At 41.9% G+C, this 24,027-nt stretch overlaps 2 protein-coding genes and 1 long non-coding RNA gene across 4 annotated transcripts in view; 1 reads left to right on the forward strand and 2 right to left on the reverse strand.

Annotated features, from left to right (window-relative positions):
• Positions 1-403: 403 nt before the first annotated feature.
• Positions 404-2,828, reverse strand: LOC129173643 (uncharacterized). Its single transcript, XR_008567260.1, has 3 exons — positions 2,786-2,828; positions 764-851; positions 404-663 (listed from the first exon to the last, which is right to left on the reverse strand). It is a non-coding gene; the product is annotated as an uncharacterized LOC129173643 (long non-coding RNA).
• A 2,592-nt stretch (positions 2,829-5,420) lies between these two features.
• Positions 5,421-12,077, forward strand: trhrb (thyrotropin-releasing hormone receptor b). Its single transcript, XM_054764703.1, has 2 exons — positions 5,421-6,311; positions 8,101-12,077. Exons 1-2 carry the CDS (start codon positions 5,547-5,549, stop codon positions 8,530-8,532), a joined length of 1,197 nt encoding a protein of 398 aa, XP_054620678.1. The 5' UTR covers positions 5,421-5,546; the 3' UTR covers positions 8,533-12,077.
• Positions 12,078-16,815: 4,738 nt separating this feature from the next.
• The window catches only part of nudcd1 (NudC domain containing 1), a 49,036-nt gene continuing 41,824 nt past the window's right edge, over positions 16,816-24,027 (reverse strand). The window contains exon 10 of one of the 2 annotated variants that reach the window (XM_054763673.1): positions 16,816-18,848. In XM_054763673.1, the coding sequence (XP_054619648.1) occupies positions 18,661-18,848 (188 nt within the window). In that variant the 3' untranslated portion in view covers positions 16,816-18,660. Of the gene's footprint in view, positions 18,860-24,027 lie in introns of both variants that reach the window. The other variant, XM_054763672.1, reaches the window with a different exon arrangement.

Genomic DNA, 24,027 nt, shown 5'->3' on the forward strand with positions numbered 1-24,027 from the left:
CCTGTGAGCTGCTGAACCCCGAGTCATCGTCAACCGCCTGTGAGTCGGTAAAACTGGAGTCTTCATCAAGTTCCCCTGAGCCTGTGTAACTCAAGTCTTTGATGAGTACTCGTCAAAACTTGAGTTTTGACGAGTACTCGTGAGTTGGTGATACTTGTACCCACGAGATGGTGGAACTTGATACTTCCTCGAATACGTGTGAGTCAATAAAACTCCAGTCTTTGTAGAGCACCTGTAAGTCAGTGAAACTTGAGCCTTCTTCAAACACCCGTGAGTCAGCTTGGGTAGGAAGGAGAAAAAAAGAGACATGAGTTGTTTTTTCCTTGTTGTTAATACATTTATACAAATGCAGTTAGAGTAACAGTTGCACACTTTGAGTAGGGGTTATTGCATGTTACCTGGTTCTTTTTTATAATTTAGGTAGCGGTAGCAGCGGTGAGTATGTGAACGAGTTAACAGAGATGAGTAGACATGAGTTCCAACTAAAAACTTGCGAGTTTTAAACAACTCATTCATGGCTCACACATCTCTAAAGAGGAATTGCTGAGAAGGATGCCTGCAGTGGTAGAGGACAGAGTGGAGTCACTGAGCGGACATGTTGGACTCATTTTCTGCCCACATTGGGGTTTGGTTCTCCAGTGGAGCATTCCTTGGTTGAGGTATCTGCACAGAAGAGTGTAAGGCACTACATGTGTGAGCTTATATTAGCTGCAGTGTGCAGTAAAGTGTACAGCGTCCTGTCAGAGGAAACTAATGGACTCACCGTCACGCTGAAGGAGGTCAGGGTTGGCCCACCGGGCTTGACCTTGATTTTCTGTGTGTGATTTATCTCAGCAGGCTTTCAAAACAACCTGCCAACAAACAAACACATCCAAGCAGCCATTTATGTCCGCACATAAAGGTAATATATATAGTATATAGTGTATAGCACTATATAGTCATATACTGTATCAACATATCGTCATCTTTGGCAATGGGTGTTTCAAAAGAAGAATACATCTTTAGTCTACAGTATACTGAATTCCTGCTACACACAATTATGGAATCACCAGTTTCAGAGGATGTTCATTCAAAACTAAAGTCATCTCAAATGGCAACTTTCTGGCTTGAAGAAAACACTAAAAGAAATTAAGAAAAAAAAGGTAGTCAGTAACAGTTACTTATTTAGGCCAAGCAGAAGGAATAAAATGGAATCACTCAATTCTGAGGAAAAAATTATGGAATCACCCTGTAAATTTTCATTCCCAAGACACCTGCATCAGATACGATATGCTGGTTAGTCTGCAGTTAAAAAGGAGTAATCACACCTTGGAGAGCTGTTGCACCAAGTGGACTGACATGAATCATGGCTCCAACACGAGCGATGCCACTTGACACAAGGAGAGGACTATCTAACTTCTTAAAGAAGGTAAATCATCACACAATGTTGCAAAAGATGTTCACAGTCAGCTGTGTCTAAAATCTGGGTCAAGTACAAACAACATGGGAAGGATGTCAAAGGCAAGCATGTTAGTAGACCAAGGAAGACATCAAAGCATCACGACAGAAAACTTAAAGCAAAATGTCTTGAAAACAGAAAATGCGTAGCAAAACAAATGAGAGGAAACTGGAGTCAGCGTCTGTGACCGAACGGTAAAAAAGCACCTAAAGGAAATGGGATTTACATCCAGAAAAGCTAAACGAAAGCCATTACTAACACCTAAACAAGGTTACAATGGGCGAAGGTAAAACAATGTTGGACTGTGGATGACTGGATGAAAGTCATATTCAGTGATGAATCGTGAATCTGCATTGGGCAAGGTGATGATGCTGGAACTTTTGTTTGGTGCCGTTGCAATGAGATTTATGAAGACAACTGCCTGAAGAACTCATGCAAAGGTTTTGTTGTTAAAATGTCATTAAACACACTGTGGAGGATAGCCGTCATTACATCTTCAATCAATTCCCAAGTTTACCTTGACATTTTGGACTTTTCTTAGCCCATCAATTGAAAGGATGTTTGGGGATGATGAAATCATCTTTTATGATGATAATGCATCTTGCCATAGAGCAAAAAAAAGACACATAAGGTCAAGGTCATGGCCTGGTAATAGTCCGGATCTCAATCCAATTGAAAATCTGTGGTGGAAGTTGAAGAAAACGGTACATGAGAAGGCTCCAACCTGCAAAGCTGATCTGGCAACAGCAATCGGAGAAAGATGGAGCCAGATTGATGAAGAGTACTGTTTGTCACTCATTTAAGTCCATGCCTCTGAGACTGCGAGCTCTTATAAAAGCCAGGGGTGGTGCAAGGCGGTGTGTTCTTCAACGTTCTTTTGTTTGTTTGTTTTTCATGTTGCCAGAATTTTTTCTCAGAATTGATTGATTCCATAATTGTTTCCCTCTGCTTGGTCTAAAAAAGTAACTGTTAATGACTACCATTAAAAAAAAAATGTCTTTCAGTGTTTCTTAAAGCCAGCAAGTTGCCATTCGAAATGGCTTTAGCTTTTTGTCAAGTCTGTGATCTGCTTTTTTTCTACAAAATTAAACAACTGAATGAACATCCTCCAAGGCTGGTGATTCCATAATTTTTCCAGGATTTGTACTAAACTACTCTAAATGCAGAGTGCTGGACAGCCTTGTCCGCTAGGTGGCGGCAAAACTCTTCCTACTGATCCCACACAGTGCTGGGGGTCAAACGGTTGACCTGAGAAGATGATTGACACATGCAGAGTCACAGCAATAAGATTAAGATAGGTAATGAGATTTACCACTACCAAGAAGAAACATGGGAATACCTACTAACCTTTTAAGCCCCTGATGGGGAGAATTGGGCCCGGGGGTCTTCTTGATGATGCATTTATGAAGCTGTGAATAAAACGTGCGTCCTGATGAGCGTGCACAGTTGGTGTGGAGGAGCATCGCCCGCCTCCACACGTGGACGCCGGCCACAGAAGAGACATGACGTTAAAAACAACAACTGGTCTGCGCCTCTTTGTCTCGTACATAAATTCGAATGCTCTCGTGCAGTGTGCACTTTGGTCTGGTAAAGCTAGTAAATACATAAATCAAAACATAATATACAATAAAATAAACATAAATTACACAAAAATCTAAATGGCAAAAATAACAACGCTCATTTTTGATGGCTCCTGTCAGAAATGATCATGTTTATTGCTGTTGTGGTAGTTTGCTGTGGGTTTCTAGCATGGGAACCTTCTAAAAATGGACCCAAAACATGAGAAACAGTCAAACTACAACCACCAAAATACACTTATTATTACACTTATATCTGTCAGTCAAAAGTGCTACTTCTCTTGTGCAGGTGTTCCTAATATTAGGATGGGAGAAGGTACAACAAAGATGTCCAGTGAAAAGTACTTCATGTTTGAATATGACGTTTTATCTTGTAATTTTGACTTTTTATTTTATAATTATGACTTTCTTATCTCAGAATTTGAACAAGATAAAAATAATTACTACTTTCTATCTCATAATTTCGAGTTTTTATCTTATAATTATGACTTTCCTATCTCATAATTTTGACTCTTATCTCCCAATTCACACTAATGTCACAACATGCCCTCAACTATGTTTTCAATTTCAGTCCGCATTTTTTTTCCCTTGTTGTTGACTGGAAAGGACGTACATGGCAAGAGCTCTGCTGACGATACTAGAAATTTTTGTGCTTTCCTGACTACACCTCACATACACAAGATCGGAACTGCTTGCTGACTCTGGATAGGCGAGAGGGACAGATTCCTTGAAATAAACTATTTACAAGTGCTGATAGCTGCTAGCAAGGTCAAGCTAACTGGCAAACTGCTGAAGTTCAAAGCGGTTTCCTAGCAACAATGCCAAACACAAGGCAAAATGATAGCGTCCTGGAAATACGGATTAAAATTTACAAATAGGGTCATTCTGGCTGTCGGATGAAGAGGAGGAAGACGACCCCTCAAATGAAAAAAAAACAGCTTCAGAATTAAAAAATATTCTCGAGAGCAAAAATGTGATATTATTACCCTCCTTGAAGAATGAGATGAATGAGATACAAGAGCAAACTGCAGCACAAACAGAGCAAGAGTTTAGGTGTCTGTAATCACAAACAAAGCAGTATTTTAAGTATCTGCAATTACAGATTAAATAGGTACAAACGCAGAACGGCATCCTCTACGGTATGCTCATTGGGACCGTAATTAGGTCACAAACCTTAAGGAGGAAAATTGAGCACTGCGCAAGGATACTAAGGCACTAAGAAATCAAGGAGTTGCAAGGTGAAAATGCTGCCTTGTGCGCTGCTCTTAAGGAGGTTAAACACCCTATGGAAGAAAATAGAAGATTATGCAATGATATCAAGGTTCTACAGGATGATATCAAGGCATGACTGAAGAACAATGCGGCCCTGCGCACCACTCTTGAGGAAGAGAAAGAAGCAAAGGAAAATATCACTGAGCAAATGAAAAATACATCATTGATGAGATGGATCAGAATGCACGAATGAACAAGTGATCCTCACAGAGCTCCGAGTTACACCCAGGTCAAAGATAGGACAGCCCAAAACAGAGGAGAACCAGATGAAATGGATGTTCCTTCAACAAAGCAAATTGCCAACTTCCTACAATCAAAGGAGGCGGATGTAGACATCAACGCCATCGACACTTGTATCCTACTATATGGCACAAACCACACCACACCTGTCATCATCGTTAAGTTCACCAAGAGGGAATTCAAAACTGCACTGCTAAAACAGAGAAAGAAGCTGAGAGGCACAGACGTCTACATGAATGAACATCTGACAAAATGCAACGCCAACATCAGTATCAGAGAAAGATACAAAGTAGTTTGGAGCACCAACGGAAAAAACTACATGAAGCTAAGCAATGTTGATAGTAGTACTACTACTAATAATAATTATTATTATTGTTATTATATTATCTGCTTTGATTGTATGGAAGAATAAGTAAACAGTGTATTTTGAATACAGCAAGTGAACATATGTATTAGCAATTGATCTGATATGGAGAGGGGGTAGGATTAATTAAGATCTGCTTCTTCCTACTCCTTTTTGGACACGTGGAATTGTGAATTGTAACATGAAGCATTCAATGTCAACTGTATGCATGTTCGAAATCAATTAAACCATAATTATGACTTACCATTGGGATTTTTGTCTTTCAGTGACGAAAATGGGCTTCCATGGAAAACTCCAACCCAAAGGATTTGAGTGACTTAAAAAGTCAACTTGAGGTGCAAAATAAGGTTAATAAGAGGCTTCAGACCCCGAAATGACACACACACCAAATATGAGTAACAGGAAGTGCCATAAATTACGTTAATGACGCCTTCAATGGCATGAATGACTTCTGGTGACGAGGTGGACTTTTACGCGCAGTTCTACAGGCAGAACCGCGCAGGTTCCTCCTCTCCGTGCGCGTCCACGAGCGCGCACACCAGAGGGTGGGCAAGATGCACGTTTTCTGCCTCGGGGAGCCCACTGATCTCTCGTCGGACTCGCGCGTAAAATCTGCTTGACGCGCTCTCGTTCGCGTTCATTTGGGTTAAAAAGGATGGAGAACACGAGCGCTCCGGAGGAGCTCAACCATACCCTGGGCGTGTGGACGGACTACAGCGTGGCGTACAAGGTGGTCAGCACGGTGGTGCTGCTGCTTATCTGCTCGGCGGGCATGGTGGGCAACGTGATGGTGGTGCTGGTGGTGCTGACCACCAAGCACATGAGGACGCCCACCAACTGCTACCTGGTCAGCCTGGCCGTGGCCGACTTGATGGTGCTGGCGGCGGCAGGCTTGCCCACGGCCGCGGACGGCGTGTTCGGGTCGTGGGTGTTCGGCCACTCGGGGTGCCTGTGCATCACCTACCTGCAGTACCTCGGCATCAACGCCTCGTCGTGCTCCATCACCGCCTTCACCATCGAGAGGTACATCGCCATCTGCCACCCCATCAAAGCCCAGTTCCTATGCACGCTGTCCCGCGCCAAGAAGATCATCCTCCTGGTCTGGACCCTCACTTCCGTCTATTGCGTCATGTGGTTCTACCTGGCCGACCTGCAGGTGCTGGTCTACGACAACGCCACCGTCACGACGTGCGGCTACCGCGTCTCCAGGAAGTTCTATCTGCCCGTCTACTTCTTCGACTTCGGCGTCTTCTTCGCGGTGCCGCTGCTACTGTCCGCCGTGCTGTACGGGCTCATCGGGCGCATCCTCTTCCTCAACCCGCTGCCCTCCGACACCAAAGACCGCCACAACAACAACGATGGCGGCAAGAAGAGCAGCGGCTGCAGGAACTCCAGCTCCACTGCAGCCTCCAGGAGACAGGTGCGCCCCTGCATGCACAATGGACAATCCAATAACACCCAGTGCAAAAACCTAATAATGCAGATGTACGTAATAGACAATATTTTGACCAGATTTTGAAATATATAATTTGAGGTTAAGTACAATCGTTATCTAACTGTAACCTTAGAGCTAAGTCAGTGGTGTCCAAAGTCTGGCCCCGGGGGCCATTTGTGGTGTGCAGCTTGTTTTTTTTGTATTGGCCCTTAATCCAAAAATGTAATTTAAAAAAATTAAATGTGAACAGATCTTATAAAAAAAGCTAACAACACAAATACTGTAAATGGAAAAGGCTGCTGACTGAGCTGCCAGTTTTCCACTGTAAAAACTACAGTCGTTTTTGGAGTGTGTTCATGTAAATGGAAACGCACAAACCACTGTTTTTTTATGGTAAAAATTTGTTGTTTTTGTTGTGTGTTAATGTAAACGGAAAAGTGATTCCACTGCTTGTTTTTAAGGTAAAAACTTGGGATGAGCCGGATACTCGTTTTAGACCAGTATCTGTTACTGACAATGCATTTTTGCCAAGTATGAGCATGAAACGAGCACAGCTGTAATCGTGATGAAGGAAAATCCTCACTGGGTAACTACTTATGTATTCACTCTTCACACTCTGTGATTCGCCAGTCACACACAGCGACTGCCCCTCCCAAAACAGACTCCGGACGGGTTTTTTTTTTAATTTTGCTCAGCTCAGCTCATATCTAAAGTTATTTGTAAACTTGTTTTGCTACGTACGCGGTGCATTTGACAGGACAGAACTGTAAATGGCTTGTGTTGCGTCGGTCACTGCCAGTGTTTTTTCATCTGCTTGCTTCTAATTTGGCTGGTGAGATAAAGTCAGTTGGAAAACTTTACTTGTAGTACTGAACGCGGTACTTTTGAGAAAACTACAGTGAACAAGGCTGACAGATTATTTCCCTGTTTGCCATCGCTGGATGTTTGCACGAATCACCTACTTCACACAGATCATTAAAAGATAATTTCATGATAAAGTCTTACAGATGACACACACCTACACAGTACACATATAGATGAATAATAAACAATAAATATAGCAACTTATGATCAATTATGTCAATTTCAGACTTTAAAAAATGTACTGATTTAAGCACCCCCATTTCCGGTTAAACCACACCCACATCCGGTTTATGCCCCACCCACTCCGAGTACAGCTAGGGATACAGATCATTTAGATGGTGAACAGATACGGATACAGATAGTGGTGTATTCGCTCATCCCTAGTAAAAACTACAGTCGTTTTTGCTGTGTGTTAATGTAACTGAAAAAGCACTATAACTGTTGCTTTCACGGTAAAAACTACAGTTGTTTTTGTAGTGTGTTAATGTAAAAGGAAAAGCAGTACCACTGTTATTTTTACAGTAAAAACTACTGTCATTTTTGCAGCGTATTCATGTAAACACAAAAGCTGTACAACTTTTGCTTTCATGGTAAAAACGACAGTCGTTTTTGCAGTGCTACGTAAATAGAAAAACTGTTTTTACCATAAAAACTACAGCCATCGTTTTTGCAGTGTATTAACACACATGGACATATGAGTGTTATTGTGCCTGTTTGATGGTCAAAAGTTGAAGAATATCAATTTTCAATGTGACTATGGATGGAAAAGTTTGGACATCCCTGCTTCTATTCAAAATGAATAGGGTTCTTGCTGTGACAGAAATAATAACTTGCAGATATGTCGGATCCAACATCCACCTTCACACGGTCTTGACTTGAACTTCTGTGAATTTGTCCCTCATGGTGTCAGGTGACCAAGATGTTGGCGGTGGTGGTGGTTCTGTTCGCCAGCCTGTGGATGCCGTACCGTACGCTGGTGGTGGTCAACTCCTTCCTGGACCGACCGTATCTGGACAGCTGGTTCCTGCTCTTCTGCCGGGTGTGCGTCTACCTCAACAGTGCCGTCAACCCGGTCATCTACAATGCCATGTCGCAGAAGTTTCGCGCTGCCTTCCTCAAGATCTGCCGCTGTGGACGCCAGCATGCCGACAAACCGGCCGCCGCCTACAGCGTGGCGCTGAGCTACAGCACCGCCAAGGACACGTCCATGGCAGAGAGCACTGAGCACTTCACCACCGACCTGGAGGAGCTCACAGTCGCCGACGACCTGCTGTCAGAGCACAAGGACAGGTACACCGGCTCCTGTTCTTATGGGAAAGTGGACTTCAAGCTTGAGGCTTGAGTCCAGGAGAAGGTTCTTCGTAGAGTTCTTTGAGAGTGACTGACATTTTCCAAAGACTGAAGAGCAGATACAGCAAAGGTTGTACAGATGCTATCTTGGGTCACTCGTTTTATGCCAACAAGTTAAGTCAGCAGACTCATACATGAGAACTTTCCACAGACCAGGACAAAAACGACTGGACACATTCACCAAAGGCCATCAGATCAGTTCAGGTTGGTTATCTGGGATGAAAGGATTCCATTATGTCTTCTGACATCGTGGAATGTAACATTAGAAGTTCATGTAAATGTGTATTAGAGTATTGTAACTACAGTATATACTACTGTAGTACGTACAGTGGAACATATGAAGTCAGTCCCGTTTATGTCAACAACCTGTCTGGCAACTCATCAAGTCCTGGACCACCGTGTTCTTATTATTACTAAAAAAATGCCTTGCATAAGTCGACATTGACACACATGGTCAACAACTAAGAAATGGACATTTGTATGATAAACGGGTCTGTTTATGTCAACATGACTTGCAGTATTGTCAATTTCATCATTATCACTTAGCAGCGTGAAATGACAACTACTGTCACGCAGCATTAAAACCTGCAGTGACTTCCTGTTTAGTGCAAAATAAGCTTCAAAATAAAAGCATGGCAGTATCGGCAAAGATTCTACATAAATTTCATTTCATTTTTTTTTTTTTTTTTAAGGTTTTTAGCCAGAGAAAGATTTGCGCATGTACGGAAGCTTTATTGTCTCAAAGGAAATTAAAAATAACATAATAAAATAACATAATAGGAATAGGAAGATGCAGGATGAGCAACTGCCTTAAATTGACAAATCCTTAATTATCGCACATAATCCTCATGTCTTTGGCCAAAGTCACAAGTAAATGGGCAAGCAATGGCCAGGTTTGGTTTCGGTTATGTCCACAACCGCTTATGTCAGCCTGTCCGAGGGGCGTCACGATAAGCGGCTTCCACTGTACACCTTTTACCCATACCTGTCAACATTTACATTTGAAAATAAGGGACATTTTCCGGAAAATAAGGGAGAAAGTCATCCTCCCCCTCACCCACCGAAGCAACAAAAACGTAACGGCCAAGGTGGAAAGACCCGACTGCCCACTGCCAATGCAACCTGCCAATGCAACGCACCATTGCACTCGCAGATTGCTGTTGCTCAAGAATGGATACCGTTACCACTGTCACCTGCAGTCCTGGAGAGGATTGTAGTTATTTTTTTTGATGAAAGATTTACTGGAAACTATTGAAGAGGGAGGGCGATGAGAAAGAAGGGCAAAATACAGGAGTTTCCTGGGGAAAATGGAGGGTTAGCAGGTATGATTTGTGATTTTTCCACACAAACACTTTATTTGAAGACTTTTTTGAGGGGAAAACGCTTACCTGGAAGACTTTCCAAAACTCCAAATTGTAGAATTTTCATGCCACAATTTTTGTTTGTGTCAAGAAAAAAAAGTGTTTTGTTTGTTTACTTGCTTGGTATGTTTATATTTAAGTGTGTCTTTACCAGTTTCCTTGATTTGTCATCATTGTGTGCCTTTTCCCCTAAACAACTTTCTTCTGCCTTTTGATGGGTTAAAACGCCGTGCACTATTGGTTATAGCAGTGTTGCTTTGGCCTGTGCTTGACAGCCTGCAAATGTGTTCTCAAGTGAACTCAGATTTAAACCCCACAGTTAATTGGAGTTAATCTGGTTAGACAGGGGTGTCCAAATTGAGGGCCGGGTGCTATTTAGGGCCAGCAGTTGTTTTTTTTTATTATTGACCTCAGAGGAATATTTTATGAATAAAATTAAACATTAAATATTATGGAGGAGGTTTATGGTCACATTAAAAAGAGAAAAGGGTGAAATATTGAATGTTTGAACCAGATACCAACAACAATTCTAACAATTCTAATTCTTCACATACATTTAACAGTTTAGCACGGGGGTGTCCAAACCTTTTCCAGTGAGGGCACCATAGTGAAAAATGAAAGGATGTAACCTGTTTTTTCCCCATGTTTGTGGTTGTTTTTTTAAATTTTCCAAATATTTCACCTTTTTTCTTAAATAATCTTCATAAATTGTCTTCTTGTAATATTATGACTTTATTCACAGAATATTTCGAATTTATTCCCATAATATAACTTTTTCCCCAGCCTAATTTACCCAAAAACTATGACTACTTATGACTTAAAAAAAAACATTTTTTCCTTAATAGTTCAACTTGATGTTACTAAAATGACATTATTGTTTCTCATATTACTAGCATTCATAATATTACTAGTTTATTCCCATAAAATTGCGAAATTTTTGTCTTTAATATTTTAACTTATTCTCATAAAATTAAATTTTTTTTTATCGTTGCTGTTTTTATTTTTAATTTCCAACTATTTCAAATTTCCTCTTGTGAATTTTCTTGTCATAATTATTACATTATTGCCATAATCTTGACTTTATTGTGGTAACATAACTTTTTCCGCAACCAAATTTTCTTCTCAAACTTTATTCGTTTTGTTTGTTTTTCATATTACAACTTAAAAAAATGTCTTACTTTAATAATTAACCTTTTACACTACTATAATTATGATATAGCAGCATAATAGATTATTTTCTTGTATGCTATTCTTGTAAAATTACAACTTTTTCTCATAACATTTTTCTGTCAATATTTTGATTTTATTGTTATAAAATTACTGCAGGTTTTTCAAATTTTTGTTGTTGCTTTTTTAGTTTTCTTGTTAAATTCTATTTACAAATGTGCTGCGGACCAATAAAACACTGACGCGTGGCGCAAATCATCCCCAGGCCACACTTTGGACACCCCTTGCTTAGTATAATTTCATCCACACTGGTGTGATTTTTGCATGTTTAATTAAAATAAATGCAGAAAGAAAAGTGAAAATAAAATAATATTTGGACACTCCTGGTTTAGAATAACCATTGGACATCCTAACCAACGAAAAAAATGCGACAATGGCGATGGAAGAGGGGCCTTTGTGGAACGGTCCAGGTCTCCTAGCAACCGTATCCCTGAATGACACGACGTTAATGAAGTCCAAACTAATGCAGCGGGTGTAGTGTCTAATGACGCCCCTATCAGTAGGATGTGTGGCATGTGGCTGTTCTTCATTGGTGCTCGCTGGTGACGTGTTTGTCATTGTAGACAGTGTGAACTCTTGCGATAGTTGTTTTTAATTATTTATTTTCATGAAAGACGTTTGTTTTGCTGCTGTTCCGTGGTTATTTCCGTGTATATTTGTGCATTGGTGAAGTGCAGATGAAATATAATTGGCTGCAGATAAACAGTGTTTCATTGTTTGCATGTGTGTGTGGAGTATGTTGATTGCATGCATGTTTTCACGCACACCGTGTGCAAGCCTGTGCTTAAATGATGTGATGTTTATGGCAGGAAAAAAGTGTATTTTTATATTCAATGAGGCTCATTATTGCCCGTCATGGACACATGGATGCACATGGATGTAGTTGTATAAAATGTACGCTACTCCTGTTGCTTACTGTAAAACTGTGCTGTGTTGTAAATAAAGTTGTTTCTTCAATCAGGAATTTTTGTTCATACAATTTGAAGCAGTCAGAAAAAGAATAGGGACACATCTCAGTGTCTTCTGAGTGGTATTAGTATCCTAGTAAAGGCAGCTCCCGCAGTGGGCGTTATTAGATGTACCTAATGAAGTGGCCCATGAGGGGTTGCTGCAGACATGCTGGATCATGCCACCATTGCGGATGCACAGCTCATTGAAAATTTCTTCAAACGTGATACGAGAATGAATTCCTCCTTCCTCCTCTAGATCAGGGGTTCTCAAATGGTCTCAACCTGGGACCCACATTTTCCAGTGGTCATTAAGTTGCAACCCACTTCTATTTAAGTGAAATATATATATATATATATATATATATATATATATATACAGTATATATTTCACACATCTATTTGTCATTTTTTTTAACTAATTTTTACACTTTTATTTAAGTCATTGTTATTTTATTATTTACACTTTTAAGTCATCTTAATTTATTTGTATTACCTTTTACGCTTATTTCAGTCATTTTTCATTTTTATTAAAATAATTTGTATTTCTTATTTATTTTTTTTACACTTTTTTTTTACACTAAGTCATATTAGTTAATTTTTTTATTTTTTACACTTTCAAGGGAATTTTATTTTTTAATAATTTTACTATTTTTGTTTTACATTGTTATTGAAGTTTTTGTTTATTCATTCATTTATTTCATTATTACTGTTACTTAAGTCATTTTATTTATTAATTTATTTTACACGTAAGTCATTTTTATTTGATTATTATTTCCGCTTTTATTTAAGTCATTTTAATTTGTTTATTATTTTAAAACTTAAGTCATTTTTATTTTGTATTACTTTTTTACATTTTTTTTTATTCATTCATTTTAATTTTTTCATTTTATCATTTACAATTTTATTTAAGTCATTTCAATTTATTTGTATTTCTTTTGTACACTTATTTAAGTCCATCCATCCAAGACAGACCTCTCAGTCGCTCGGCGTTATTTCCTGTCCGTTCGTATCACTACGCGCTCTAACCTGTCTATCTTTTGAAAGCATATTATTTTGAGAAGCCAAACTCTTCAAGTGACTCCAGCAACTAACCGAAACTATGTTCTTCCTCACCGAAATCCGACCAGATCTCCGCTCAAGGAACAAAGTGGGGGGTAAGTCACTATTGATGTACTACACTGCTGATGGGAATGTCATACAAGTTCATGTCAAAAAATCTGAACTATCCCTTTAAGGCATTTTGTCAAGGAATTGAGGAAGAACATGAAAACCGCATGCATACAAATAACGGATCAATTAAAATTAAATATTAAAGTTAATTAAAGTCAGACATAAGTTGTATTTGAGAAGCACTGCTCCAGATGCATGCAAATTCCTCTCCATTAAATGCTAATTCTATCACCGGCTAATTGCAAGCCAGCGGAATTAAAGTGCACAAGCATTAGCGCCAATGTCTCTGGAGTGCAAATGATGCCATGATGCAAGCCTCGCTCTCTCGTCCTCTGCCTGTCCGGCGAGAGGTGTCGTCCTCTGTCAGGCGACGCCACTTGGGACCTTTACTTTGGCTGACAGGCCGTGAACGTGACGCAAATGAGTGATGGCGACACAACAGCCTTGTGCTGCTAATAAGAAAACAGTGCAGGGCAGTGGGATTCAATTGAACACAAGTAATTGGATTAAAACATGGCTTTTCCAGAGCTACAACCAGGGAAGAGCAAGGTTGGTGACATCTTTTTGATTGATGAGATTTTTGCGTGTTAATTAAAATAAATGCAGTTGGGTAATAGGCGTGTAAAGGTGACTATAGAAGTGTTCTTTCATTTCTAGAGGGTGCTAATAATGTTAAAAACATATTTAGAAGGTCGTAAACAGGTTTTCTAAGTCTTAAATAGCTTATTTTCTCTTACTGTGTATGCTGTATTGGGTAATAGGAGTGTAACAGTAACTACAGAGGTGTTATTTCATGCCTAAAGCCTCTAATGTTAAAAAACGTATTTAGAAGGTCGTTATCAGTTTTTGTAGGTTTTAAATGGCTGATATTTACCAAATTACCAAAAACCACATGCTTATTCAGGAAGTGGTCCCCTGAGGCCGAACAGGCTCTAATAGACTGTTTCGAGACCATGGCCTGGGATGTATTGCAGGGCCCCCAAAGTGACAATATAGACTGCATCAATTTCTGCATGAACATTGTTGTGCCACTAAGGACTGTACACTGCTTTGCTAACAACAAGCTCTGGATAACAAGTCACATCAACCTTCTGAACCTGAAGAAGAAGACCTTCAAAGACGGTGACACACAAGCACTTAGCGGGTACAGGAGGAACTAAGAGTCCAGCTAAGGGCAGCAAAGGAGCAGTACACAGAAGGAGAATAGAAGAGAAAATGCAGAACAGCAACATGAAGGACGTGTGGTAGGAGATGAAGACCATCACAGGCTGCAGCTCAAAGAAAGGAGCCCAAAATGAGGGGGATGTGAGGAGGGCAAACCAGTTTTTTAACAGATTTGACCAGCCCATCCCACACACAGACTACATCCCGCTGAGTTGAGTGACTTTAGGCCGGTAGCCCTGACATCGCATGTGATAAAGACCATGGAACGGCTGCTGCTCTATCACCTGAGGCCACAGACCCACCAGGCACTCGACCAGTTTGCATACCGGGATAACGTGGGAGTTGAGGACGCCGTCATCTGCTTGCTCCACCGATGTCTCACCTGGACAGAAGCAGAAGTGCTGTGAGGATTACATTTTTGGACTTCTCCGGCGCCTTCAACACTATCCAGCCTCAGCTCCTCAGGGACAAACTGACACAGATGGAAGTAGGATCACACCTAGTGGCATTGATCACAGAGTACTTGACTGGCAGACCTTAGTGCATGTGACTGGGGAACTGCAGGTCCGACAGTGTGACCATCAGCACGGGAGCACCGCAGGGAACTGTGCTCTCTCCTGTTTTGGGTAATAGAAGTGTAAAGGTAACGATAGGGTTGTCATTTCATGTCTAGAGGGCTCTAATAATGTTAAAAAAAAACCTTTTTAGAGATTGTAAAAACATTTTCTACGCTCTTAACTACCAAAATATTCCATCCATCCATTTTCTATACCGCTTCTCCTCTTTAGGGTCGCAGGGGCATGCTGGAGCCTATCCCAGCTGACTTTGGGCGACAGGCGGGGTACACCCTGGACTGGTCGCCAGCCAATCACAGAGCACATATAGACAAACAACCATTCACACTCACATTCATACCTATGGACAATTTAGAGTATCCAATTAACCTAACATGCATGTTTTTAGATGTGAGAGGAAACCGGAGTACCCGGAGAAAACCCACGCACACACGGGGAGAACATGCAAACTCTACACAGAAATGCCCAAGGGAGAATCGAACCCAGGTCTTCCTGATCTCCAGGCTGTTACTGTGTTGGCCAACCACTAGACCACCGTGCGGCCACCAAAATATTCAATTTATGAATAAGGAACCCTACTTGACAGAAACTCACTTGTCACGGTTGGGTCTGAAACCAATTAACTGCTATAAACGAGGAATTACTGTAGACCAGGGATCCTCAATCAGCGAGCTGTGGCCTGATACCGGTCCGTGGGCAGGGCCAAACCAGGCCGCGGGACACTTCCAGGCACAATGAAAGCAAAAACATCAACTGATTGCAATGGAATCGAAATGGAAATGATAAAAAAGGTCATTAACGAGATTGTGGAACCATTGTGGTACATCAGTAATTTAGAATTTCAGATGGGTATTTTTCCAAACAAAATGAAATGCTAAAATAGTACCAATTTTCAAAACTGGAGACAAACATCACTAACTACTGACCAGTTTCTTTATTGCCACAATTTTCGAAAATCATTGAAACGCTATTCAACAACAGGTTAGATACATTTATAAATAAGAATGAATTATTCAGACAGCCAATATGGGTAAAGAGCGAACATTTCAACTTCTACGGCAATAATTGAAATAACCGAGGAATGACCAACGCTATAGACCGCAGAGAGTAGTACTTATGGATTTAACAAAAGCATTTGATACGATTAATCACTTGTATCTTAATTAACAAAGTAGAAAAGGTATGGTTAGGAAATATAATGATAAACGCTACTTAGCAAACAGGAAGCAATATGTGAAGCCTGAGAATATACATCTGCAAGTTTAAATATATTGTGCGGTGTACCACAGGGGTCAATACTTGGACCTAAAACTGTCCAACCTATATATAAATGATATCTGCAAAGTCACGAAATACCTAAAGCCAGAATGATTTGCAGATGATATTACCGCTTTCTGTTCTGGAGGAAGCACGCAAGAACTAATAAAAAAAGTCACAGAGGAAATGACGGTTTGATAAAAACAGACTATCCCTGAACCTAACTACAATAATGCTATTTGGCTAATAGCAGAAAGGATACTTACGAGCAAATACAAATAAACAGTGTAGACATTGGCAGGGTGAATGAAAATAAATTTCTAGGCGTTATAATAGACGACAAAATTTGTTGGAAATCCTACATTAAAAATATACAAGATACTGGCAAGAAATACTTCTGTAATGAATAAAGATAAATTTGTTCTGGACCAAAATCACTCCATACTCTCTATTGTTGTATGGTGAAACCAGTGTTTTACCATATCTGACTTATTGCGTGGCGAATGGGGAAATAACTATAAAAGTACACTTCACTCGCTAACTGCGCGACAAAAACAGTCAAGTTCGGATAATCCATAATGCTGGTGATAGCCAACATCCAAACCCTTTATTCATAAAATCACAATTATTAAAATTTGCTGACTTGGTAAACTTTCAAACAGCAAAATTGTGCATAAAGCAAAAAATAACCTGCTACCCAAACGTAGTACAATTCTTCTCAACAAGACAGGACAAATATGAAAAACTTAAAACACATACAAATTTACAAGCGAACAACGTTACAAAGTTTCAGGATATTAGTACGTAGAATAAAATTATGGAAAGGACTGAGTAAAGAACTAAAATAAAGAACAATGCACTAAAATGATCAATTTCAAGAAATAATACAAGCCGCTGATACAAAGTATCAGGAAGAAGAATCCTGAACAATAGGGAAATACCTGTACAATGCTATGTCATATGACCACTGCACTTTTATTTTATACATTGTTATATTGCTTTATCATGTTGTCATGGTATTTCAGAACATGTTGGGTAGGAAGTGAACAAATGTATTTGCAATTGATGTGAAACAAAGAGGGGGTAGGATGCATAAACTCTGCTTCTTCCCACTCCTTTTGGATATGTGGAATTGTGAATTGTTATATGTGATGTATAACAAAGTAAAACATATGTATGTTCAAATAAATCAAACCACCACAAACAGCAACATTTGTAAATAACTACATCAAATTTTATTCAAATGCGTATACATTTGGAAAATATGGGCCATTATTTCATTCAAAAAATAATACACTGTACAGTTGTAAATCCCCCAGTTTTTGCATGTTTATGTTGTTATGTTTCATTGTGTTTCTGCCAGCGGCATCTTAAACGGACCATAGTTGTGTGCGTGTGCTAAATTTCTCCCACGCTGCAGATAGACTGCTATATTGTATTTTTACAGTTTTTCTGTCCCCTCATATTTGGTCCCAAATGCTGATACTTGGTGGGAATGCATAAAGGTAAGAGTTGACCTTATTTGAGTACTAATGACCACATTTGTTCAGTGCACATCCTCAAGCTGTAGACTGCAGTGGTGTAGGAAACACTGAACAAGATGTTGATTTAACAAAATTTATTACTGTGCTTGTACTGAACCGCACTGCACTGCACTCACAAGGGGTGTGTGAGTGTTCATAGACATCTCAGTGAGTACGTAACATGCTGATAATAGCTTTGAGTCATATCGAGGTGGACGTACCAAGCAACGTGAGGTAAATTTATGGAAATGAGGCTTAAATTCTGTCAAAGCGGCAATGGTGGAAGGAGTCCAGCTCAGGGGATTCCACCAGAAGAAACGTTAACAAATCAAATGGAGAAGTGGAAGGGTAGGAAATGATGAATACGTGGAATAATGGCGGAAAGAGAATCCTGCATTGACGAGACGCCAGTTTAGATTAAAGTTAGTGTGTGGATTTCATTCACTTAAAGACGTGATGTAGTTATCTAATGCCACTGGTCTCCTTTGGAACGTGGCGTTTTGTTCATTCACCTAATGCAAGCAGACATTTTACATGGAAGACTTTCAGGCTGTGTTGAGCAGGGGTGTCCAAAAAACCCCAACATGTACGCTAAGCTATCTGAACAAAACATTATAGCTTTGAGTTATAGGTGACACAACACATTAGTGCAATATTGATGATCTCAATGATAATCAATTTATTTTTACAATATGTTGAGGGCTAAGAAAAAAATACCCCGGGCCACACTTTGGACACTCCTGATGTACTGTAGAGTCATTTCTTTTAAATGGTGTGGCTTTGAGGATGCTCAACCTCACATCTAATTATTATTAACCTTCAGCACAAAAATGTGAGCGGCGGTCAGGATGTACAGCCTCTCGTTGGAGGCCCTGAAGCCCAGGATGCTTTTCTCAGAGTCCAGGCTGGCCACCTGTTGCTTGGCAACCTGTCCTACCTGTCGCCCCTGCTTCCGGTTGAAGAGGACGCCGTCCACCGGGGATGGCTGCCGGTAGATGAAGGCACGCCGCAGGCACTCGCACAATGAGGCGTAGGAGAAGTTGGGGGCGCACGTGGCGAACTTCTTGTCCCGCTTGGAGGCCTGCACGTAGCCTACCGGAGGAGACACACACACACACACACACATGCGCGCGCACATGCACGCAAACACACACACACACACAAACACACAATGTTGAAGCGGGAGGTCAGCGTGTCACATGACAAAGGGACAAAAGCTTTGTGGACTGAGGTGGCGCGTGTACTGCTGAAAAACCAATTATCTTTCACTCTACTAAAATGGGATTAGCCCCCGCAGTCCTCCTTTCCCATCTGCCAACTTTTACTCATCCCCTTCCTAATAAAGAATAATAAAGTTTGTGAGCCTCCAGCTCTCCCCAAAAAAACACGTTTGATTAGCTTGATCCATAATTATTTGCTCACATTCATGGTCGAAATTGATGATCAATACGCGCGTGTCCAAACTTTTTCCAGCGAGTATCGCATACAAAAAAATGAAAGGATGCAAGGGCCACTTTGACATATATGCTAAGACGTTACCATAAATTCTGGTGTATAAACCGCACTGGTGTATAAGCCGTGCTCCCGAAATTTAGAGGAAAAAACATATAAGCTGCGCTGGACTATAAGCCGCAGGTGTCCATGTCACGAAATGGGATACTTCGTGCACAGAAATATATTACACAAAAAGATTTTTAAAACTTTCAATAAAATAAATGTTTTTTTTGCAAACAGTGTGTGCCAAACAGTGGTGGAACACTGGTAGTGGCTAGTTAAACAGTGCCGAAAAATACAAATGCAACACTTTTGTTTTTGCTCTCATTTTTTATGAGATGAACTCAAAGATCTAAAACTTTTTCCAAATACACAATATCACCATTTCTCTCAAATGTTGTTCACAAATCTGTCTAAATCTGTGATAGTGAGCACTTCTCCTTTGCTGAGATAACCCATCCCACCTCAAAGGTGTGCCATATCAAGATGCTGATTAGACACCATGATTAGTGCACAGGTGTGCCTTAGATTGCCCACAATAAAAGGCCTGAAATGTGCAGTTTTATCACACAGCACAATGCCACAGATGTCGCAAGATTTGAGGGAGCGTGCAATTTGCATGCTGACAGCAGGGATGTCAACCAGAGTTGTTGCTCGTGTATTGGATGTTCACTTCTCCACAATAAGCCGTCTCCAAAGGCGTTTCAGAGAATTTGGCAGTACATCCAACCAGCCTCACAACCGCAGACCAGGTGTAACCACACCAGCCCAGGACCTCCACATCCAGCATGTTCACCTCCAACATTGTCTGAGACCAGACACTCCACAGCTGCTGAAACAATCGGTTTGCATAACCAAAGAATTTCTGCACAAACTGTCAGAAACCATCTCAGGGAAGCCCATCTGCATGTTCGTCATCCTCATCAGCCCGGCTCAACGTGACTCCAGTTCGTCGTCGTAACCGACTTGAGTGGGCAATGCTCACATTCGATGGTGTCTGGCATGTTGGAAAGGTGTTCTCTTCAGGGTTGAATCCTGGTTTACACTGTTCAGGGCAGATGGCTGACAACGTGTGGCGCCCCCCCCCCAGTAAAACAAAACTGCACATTTCAGAGTGGCCTTTTATTGTGGGCAGTTTAAGGCACATCTGTGCACTAATCATAGTGTCTAATCAGCATCTTGAAATGGCACACCTGTGAGGTGGGATGGATTATCTCAGCAAAGGAGAAGTGCTCACTATCACAGATTTAGACAGATTTGTGAACAATATTTAAGAGTAATGGTGATATTGTGTATGTGGAAAATGTTTTAGATCTTTGATTTCAATTAATAAAAAACGGGAGCAAAAACAGAAGTGTTGCGTTTATATTTCTGCTGAGTATAAATAAGAGTAGCCTACCAGAAAAGTAATTCATCGCCATCCTCTTGGGAGCTACAACCACGAAAGTCTTCCACTTCCGTGTCAAAATTGAACAACGTCATACACATCGTCACACACATCGTCAGTCTCTCTCTCTCTCTCTCTCTCTCTCTGTCTCTTTCGGGGGGGTTTCTTGTGTCCTCTTCTTCATCTGGCAGTAGTCCCAGCCTTTCGAAACCCGTTGACGTGTTTTTTCTGCTCTACGCTGTAAGGATCCACTAAAGTACTTGCACAAACGTTGCACAGTTCCTTCTCTGACAGCCAAATCCATCACCTTTAACTTGAAAGGGGCATCATATCATCCCCGATCTGAACCCGTGCAGTGTGTTGTTGTTGGACTTCTGCGCGAACCACAGTTTGTCCATCACAAACACCATGTTCGAAAATAAGGATGTCCACAAGTGCACATGGCACCAGGACACCCTAGGCCGCAGGTATATGATCGACTTTGTAGTCGTATCATCAGACCTGCGCCCGCATGTTCTGGACACACGGGTAAAGAGAGGGGCTGAGCTGTCAACTGATCACCACCTTGTGATGAGTTGGATTAGATGGCAGGGGAGGATGCCGGACAGACCCGGGAGACCCAAACGTGTAGTGAGGGTGTGCTGGGAACGTTTGGCAGAGTCTCCTGTTCGTCGAGTCTTCACCTCTCACCTCCGGCAGAGCTTCGCCTGCATCTCGGGGGAGGACGAGGATATTTAGTCCGAATAGGCTCTTTTCTGTGCCTCCATTGCTGAGGCAGCCGATTGGAGCTGCGGCCGCAAGGTGGTCAGTGTCGTGGCGGTAAGCCCGGAACCCGATGGTGGACACCAGAGGTCAGGGCTGCCGTCAAGCTGAAGAAGGAGTCCTATCGAGCATGGATGGCTTGTGGGACTCCTGAAGCAGCTGATAGGTACCGGCAGGCCAAGAGGCACGCGGCTTCGGTGGTGGTCGAGGCAAAAACTCGGGTGTGGGAGGAGTTCGGTGAGGCTATGGAACACGACTTTCGGTCGGCCTCAAAGAGGTTCTGGCAAACCATCCGGCGCCTCAGAAAGGGGAAGCAGTGCCCAGTCCACACTGTTTACAGTGGGGACGGGGGCCTGCTGACCTCTACTGAGGATATAGTTGGGCGGTGGAAGGAATACTTTGAGGCCCTTCTCAATTCCACTGACATAACTTCCATAGGAAGTAGAGGCTGAGGACACGAACGCGGGCAGTTCCATCACCATGGCTGAGGTATCTAGGGTAGTCAAAACGCTCCCCAGTGGTAAAGCTCCGGGGGTGGGCGAGTTTCGCCCTGAATTCCTCAAGGCTCTGGATGTTGAGGGACTGTCTTGGCTGACACGTCTCTTCAACACTGCGTGGAAGTCGGGAATAGTACCTCTGGATTGGCAGACTGGGGTGGTGGTCCCCCTTTTCAAGAAGGGCGGAGGGTGTGTTCCAACTACAGGGGGATCACACTCCTCAGCCTCCCTGGGCAAGTCTATTCCAGGGTGCTGGAGAGAAGGGTACAACTGTTAGTCGAACCTCGGCTACAGGAGGTGCAATGTGGTTTTCGTCCTGGTCGCGGAACACTGGACCAGCTCTACACTCTTGCAAGGGTACTGGAGGGTACTTGGGAGTTTGCCCAACCGGTCTACATGTGCTTTGTGGACCTGGAAAAGGCATTCGACCGTGTTCCTCGCGATGTCCTGTGGGGGGTGCTCCGGGAGTATTGTATTGCATTGTACTTTATTAATCCCACATCAAGGAAATTCACTTGTTTACTTGGCGCGCTATTACGTGCCATTCAGTCCTTGTACAATTGGAGCAGGAGCCTGGTTCGCATTGCCAACAGTAAGTCAAGCCTGTTTATGTTCATGGACAGAATTTCTAGGCGCAGCCAAGGTGTCGAGGGAGTCCAGTTCGAGGGCCTTTGGATCTCGTCTCTGCTATTTGCGGACGACGTGGTCCTGATGACCTCATCGGGCTGTGACCTGCAGCGTTTACTGGGACAGTTTGCATCTGAGTGTGAAGCTTCTGGGATGAGACTCAGCACCTCCAAATCTGAGGCCATGGTTCTTAGTCGGAAAAGGGTGGATTGCTCCCTCCGGGTTGGGAATGAGGTCCTGCCCCAGGTGGAGGAGTTCAAGTATCTCGGGGTCTTGTTCTCAAGTGAGGGAAGGTTGGAGCGTGAGATCGATAGGCGGATCGGTGCAGCGTCTGCAGTAATGCGGTCGCTGTACCGGACCGTCGTGGTGAAGAGAGAGCTGAGCCGGAAGGCAAAGCTCTCAATTTACCGTTCGATCTATGTTCCCACCCTCACCTATGGTCATGAGCTTTGGGTCGTGACCGAAAGAACGAGATCGTGGATACAAGTGGCTGAAATGAGTTTTCTTCGTAGGATGGCGGGACTCACCCTAAGAGATCGGTCATCCGGGAGGAGCTCAGAGTAGTGTGTGTTTATGTGTGTGAGATAGAGAGACAGAAACGGGGAGAGTTTGTGTTGAAAGAGCCGACTTGAACTCTGCTCACAGTCCACGGTAGCTAGCGCTGGCTCGTTGACATTTTTTGTACCAACAACGTAAAGAATCTTGAGACCTTCGGTAATGAGACAATATATTTTTTTTCCTCTTCTGGTAAGCTTGCTTGATTTTAAGTAACTTCACACTTTGCTTCTCACAAACTCACAATATCTTTGATGTTTAATGACGGTTGGCAAACCAACTTTAAGGCGCATTACCGGCCGCCACCTACTGGACTGGACCACGTAAATTCCTGGCTGCTCGGTCTTTCGTCATCATGGAAGAGTCCATTACAGTGTTGGGGAGAGGGGGTAGATAATATGTATTTAGCTTTCAGATGGCTTTCTTTTTTGTTCTGTTATTTGTGTAGTATGCTAACATAATTACATAATATAGTTTTAATATAGTTGGGGTTGCAGCTGGCTGTGGTGACCCTGGCCCATGCTGGTTGGGGTGGGGTGGTTGCGGGCCTAACGTGATTGCCTACTTTGCCTTAATGATAGGGCCGCCCCTGGTCATGAGATCGCAACATGACCACATATTAGCCACACCTCTGTATAAGCCACAGGGTTCAAAGTTTGAGAAAAAAGTAGTGGCTTATACATTATTATTACGGTGTATACCATATTTCAAGAAAGAACTGCATGTCACCTTTGTGATATAGGTGAAAAAAATTACCCTCTATTTTTTAAATGTTTGCTGTTTTTTAATTTTCGAATATTTAAACTTTCTTCTTAAATAATCTTTTCATAATACAGTAATCCCTTGCAATATCACGGTTCGTTATCACTCCCTCACAGTATCAAGGTTTTTCAGGAATTAATGATGGCTGTTTCGTGGTTGACAACGGCTCATTATTA

This window comes from Dunckerocampus dactyliophorus, chromosome 20 (genome assembly GCF_027744805.1).
Source record: "Dunckerocampus dactyliophorus isolate RoL2022-P2 chromosome 20, RoL_Ddac_1.1, whole genome shotgun sequence".
Taxonomy (NCBI): domain Eukaryota; kingdom Metazoa; phylum Chordata; class Actinopteri; order Syngnathiformes; family Syngnathidae; genus Dunckerocampus; species Dunckerocampus dactyliophorus.

What these genes read in the sequence shown, in the direction of transcription:
- trhrb (XM_054764703.1), top strand. Translation starts at nt 5,547, where the DNA reads ATGGAGAACACGAGCGCTCCGGAGGAGCTCAACCATACCCTGGGCGTG. An exon ending in CTGCAGCCTCCAGGAGACAG is followed by an intron (nt 6,312 to 8,100) that starts GTGCGCCCCTGC and finishes TCATGGTGTCAG; the next exon opens with GTGACCAAGATGTTGGCGGT.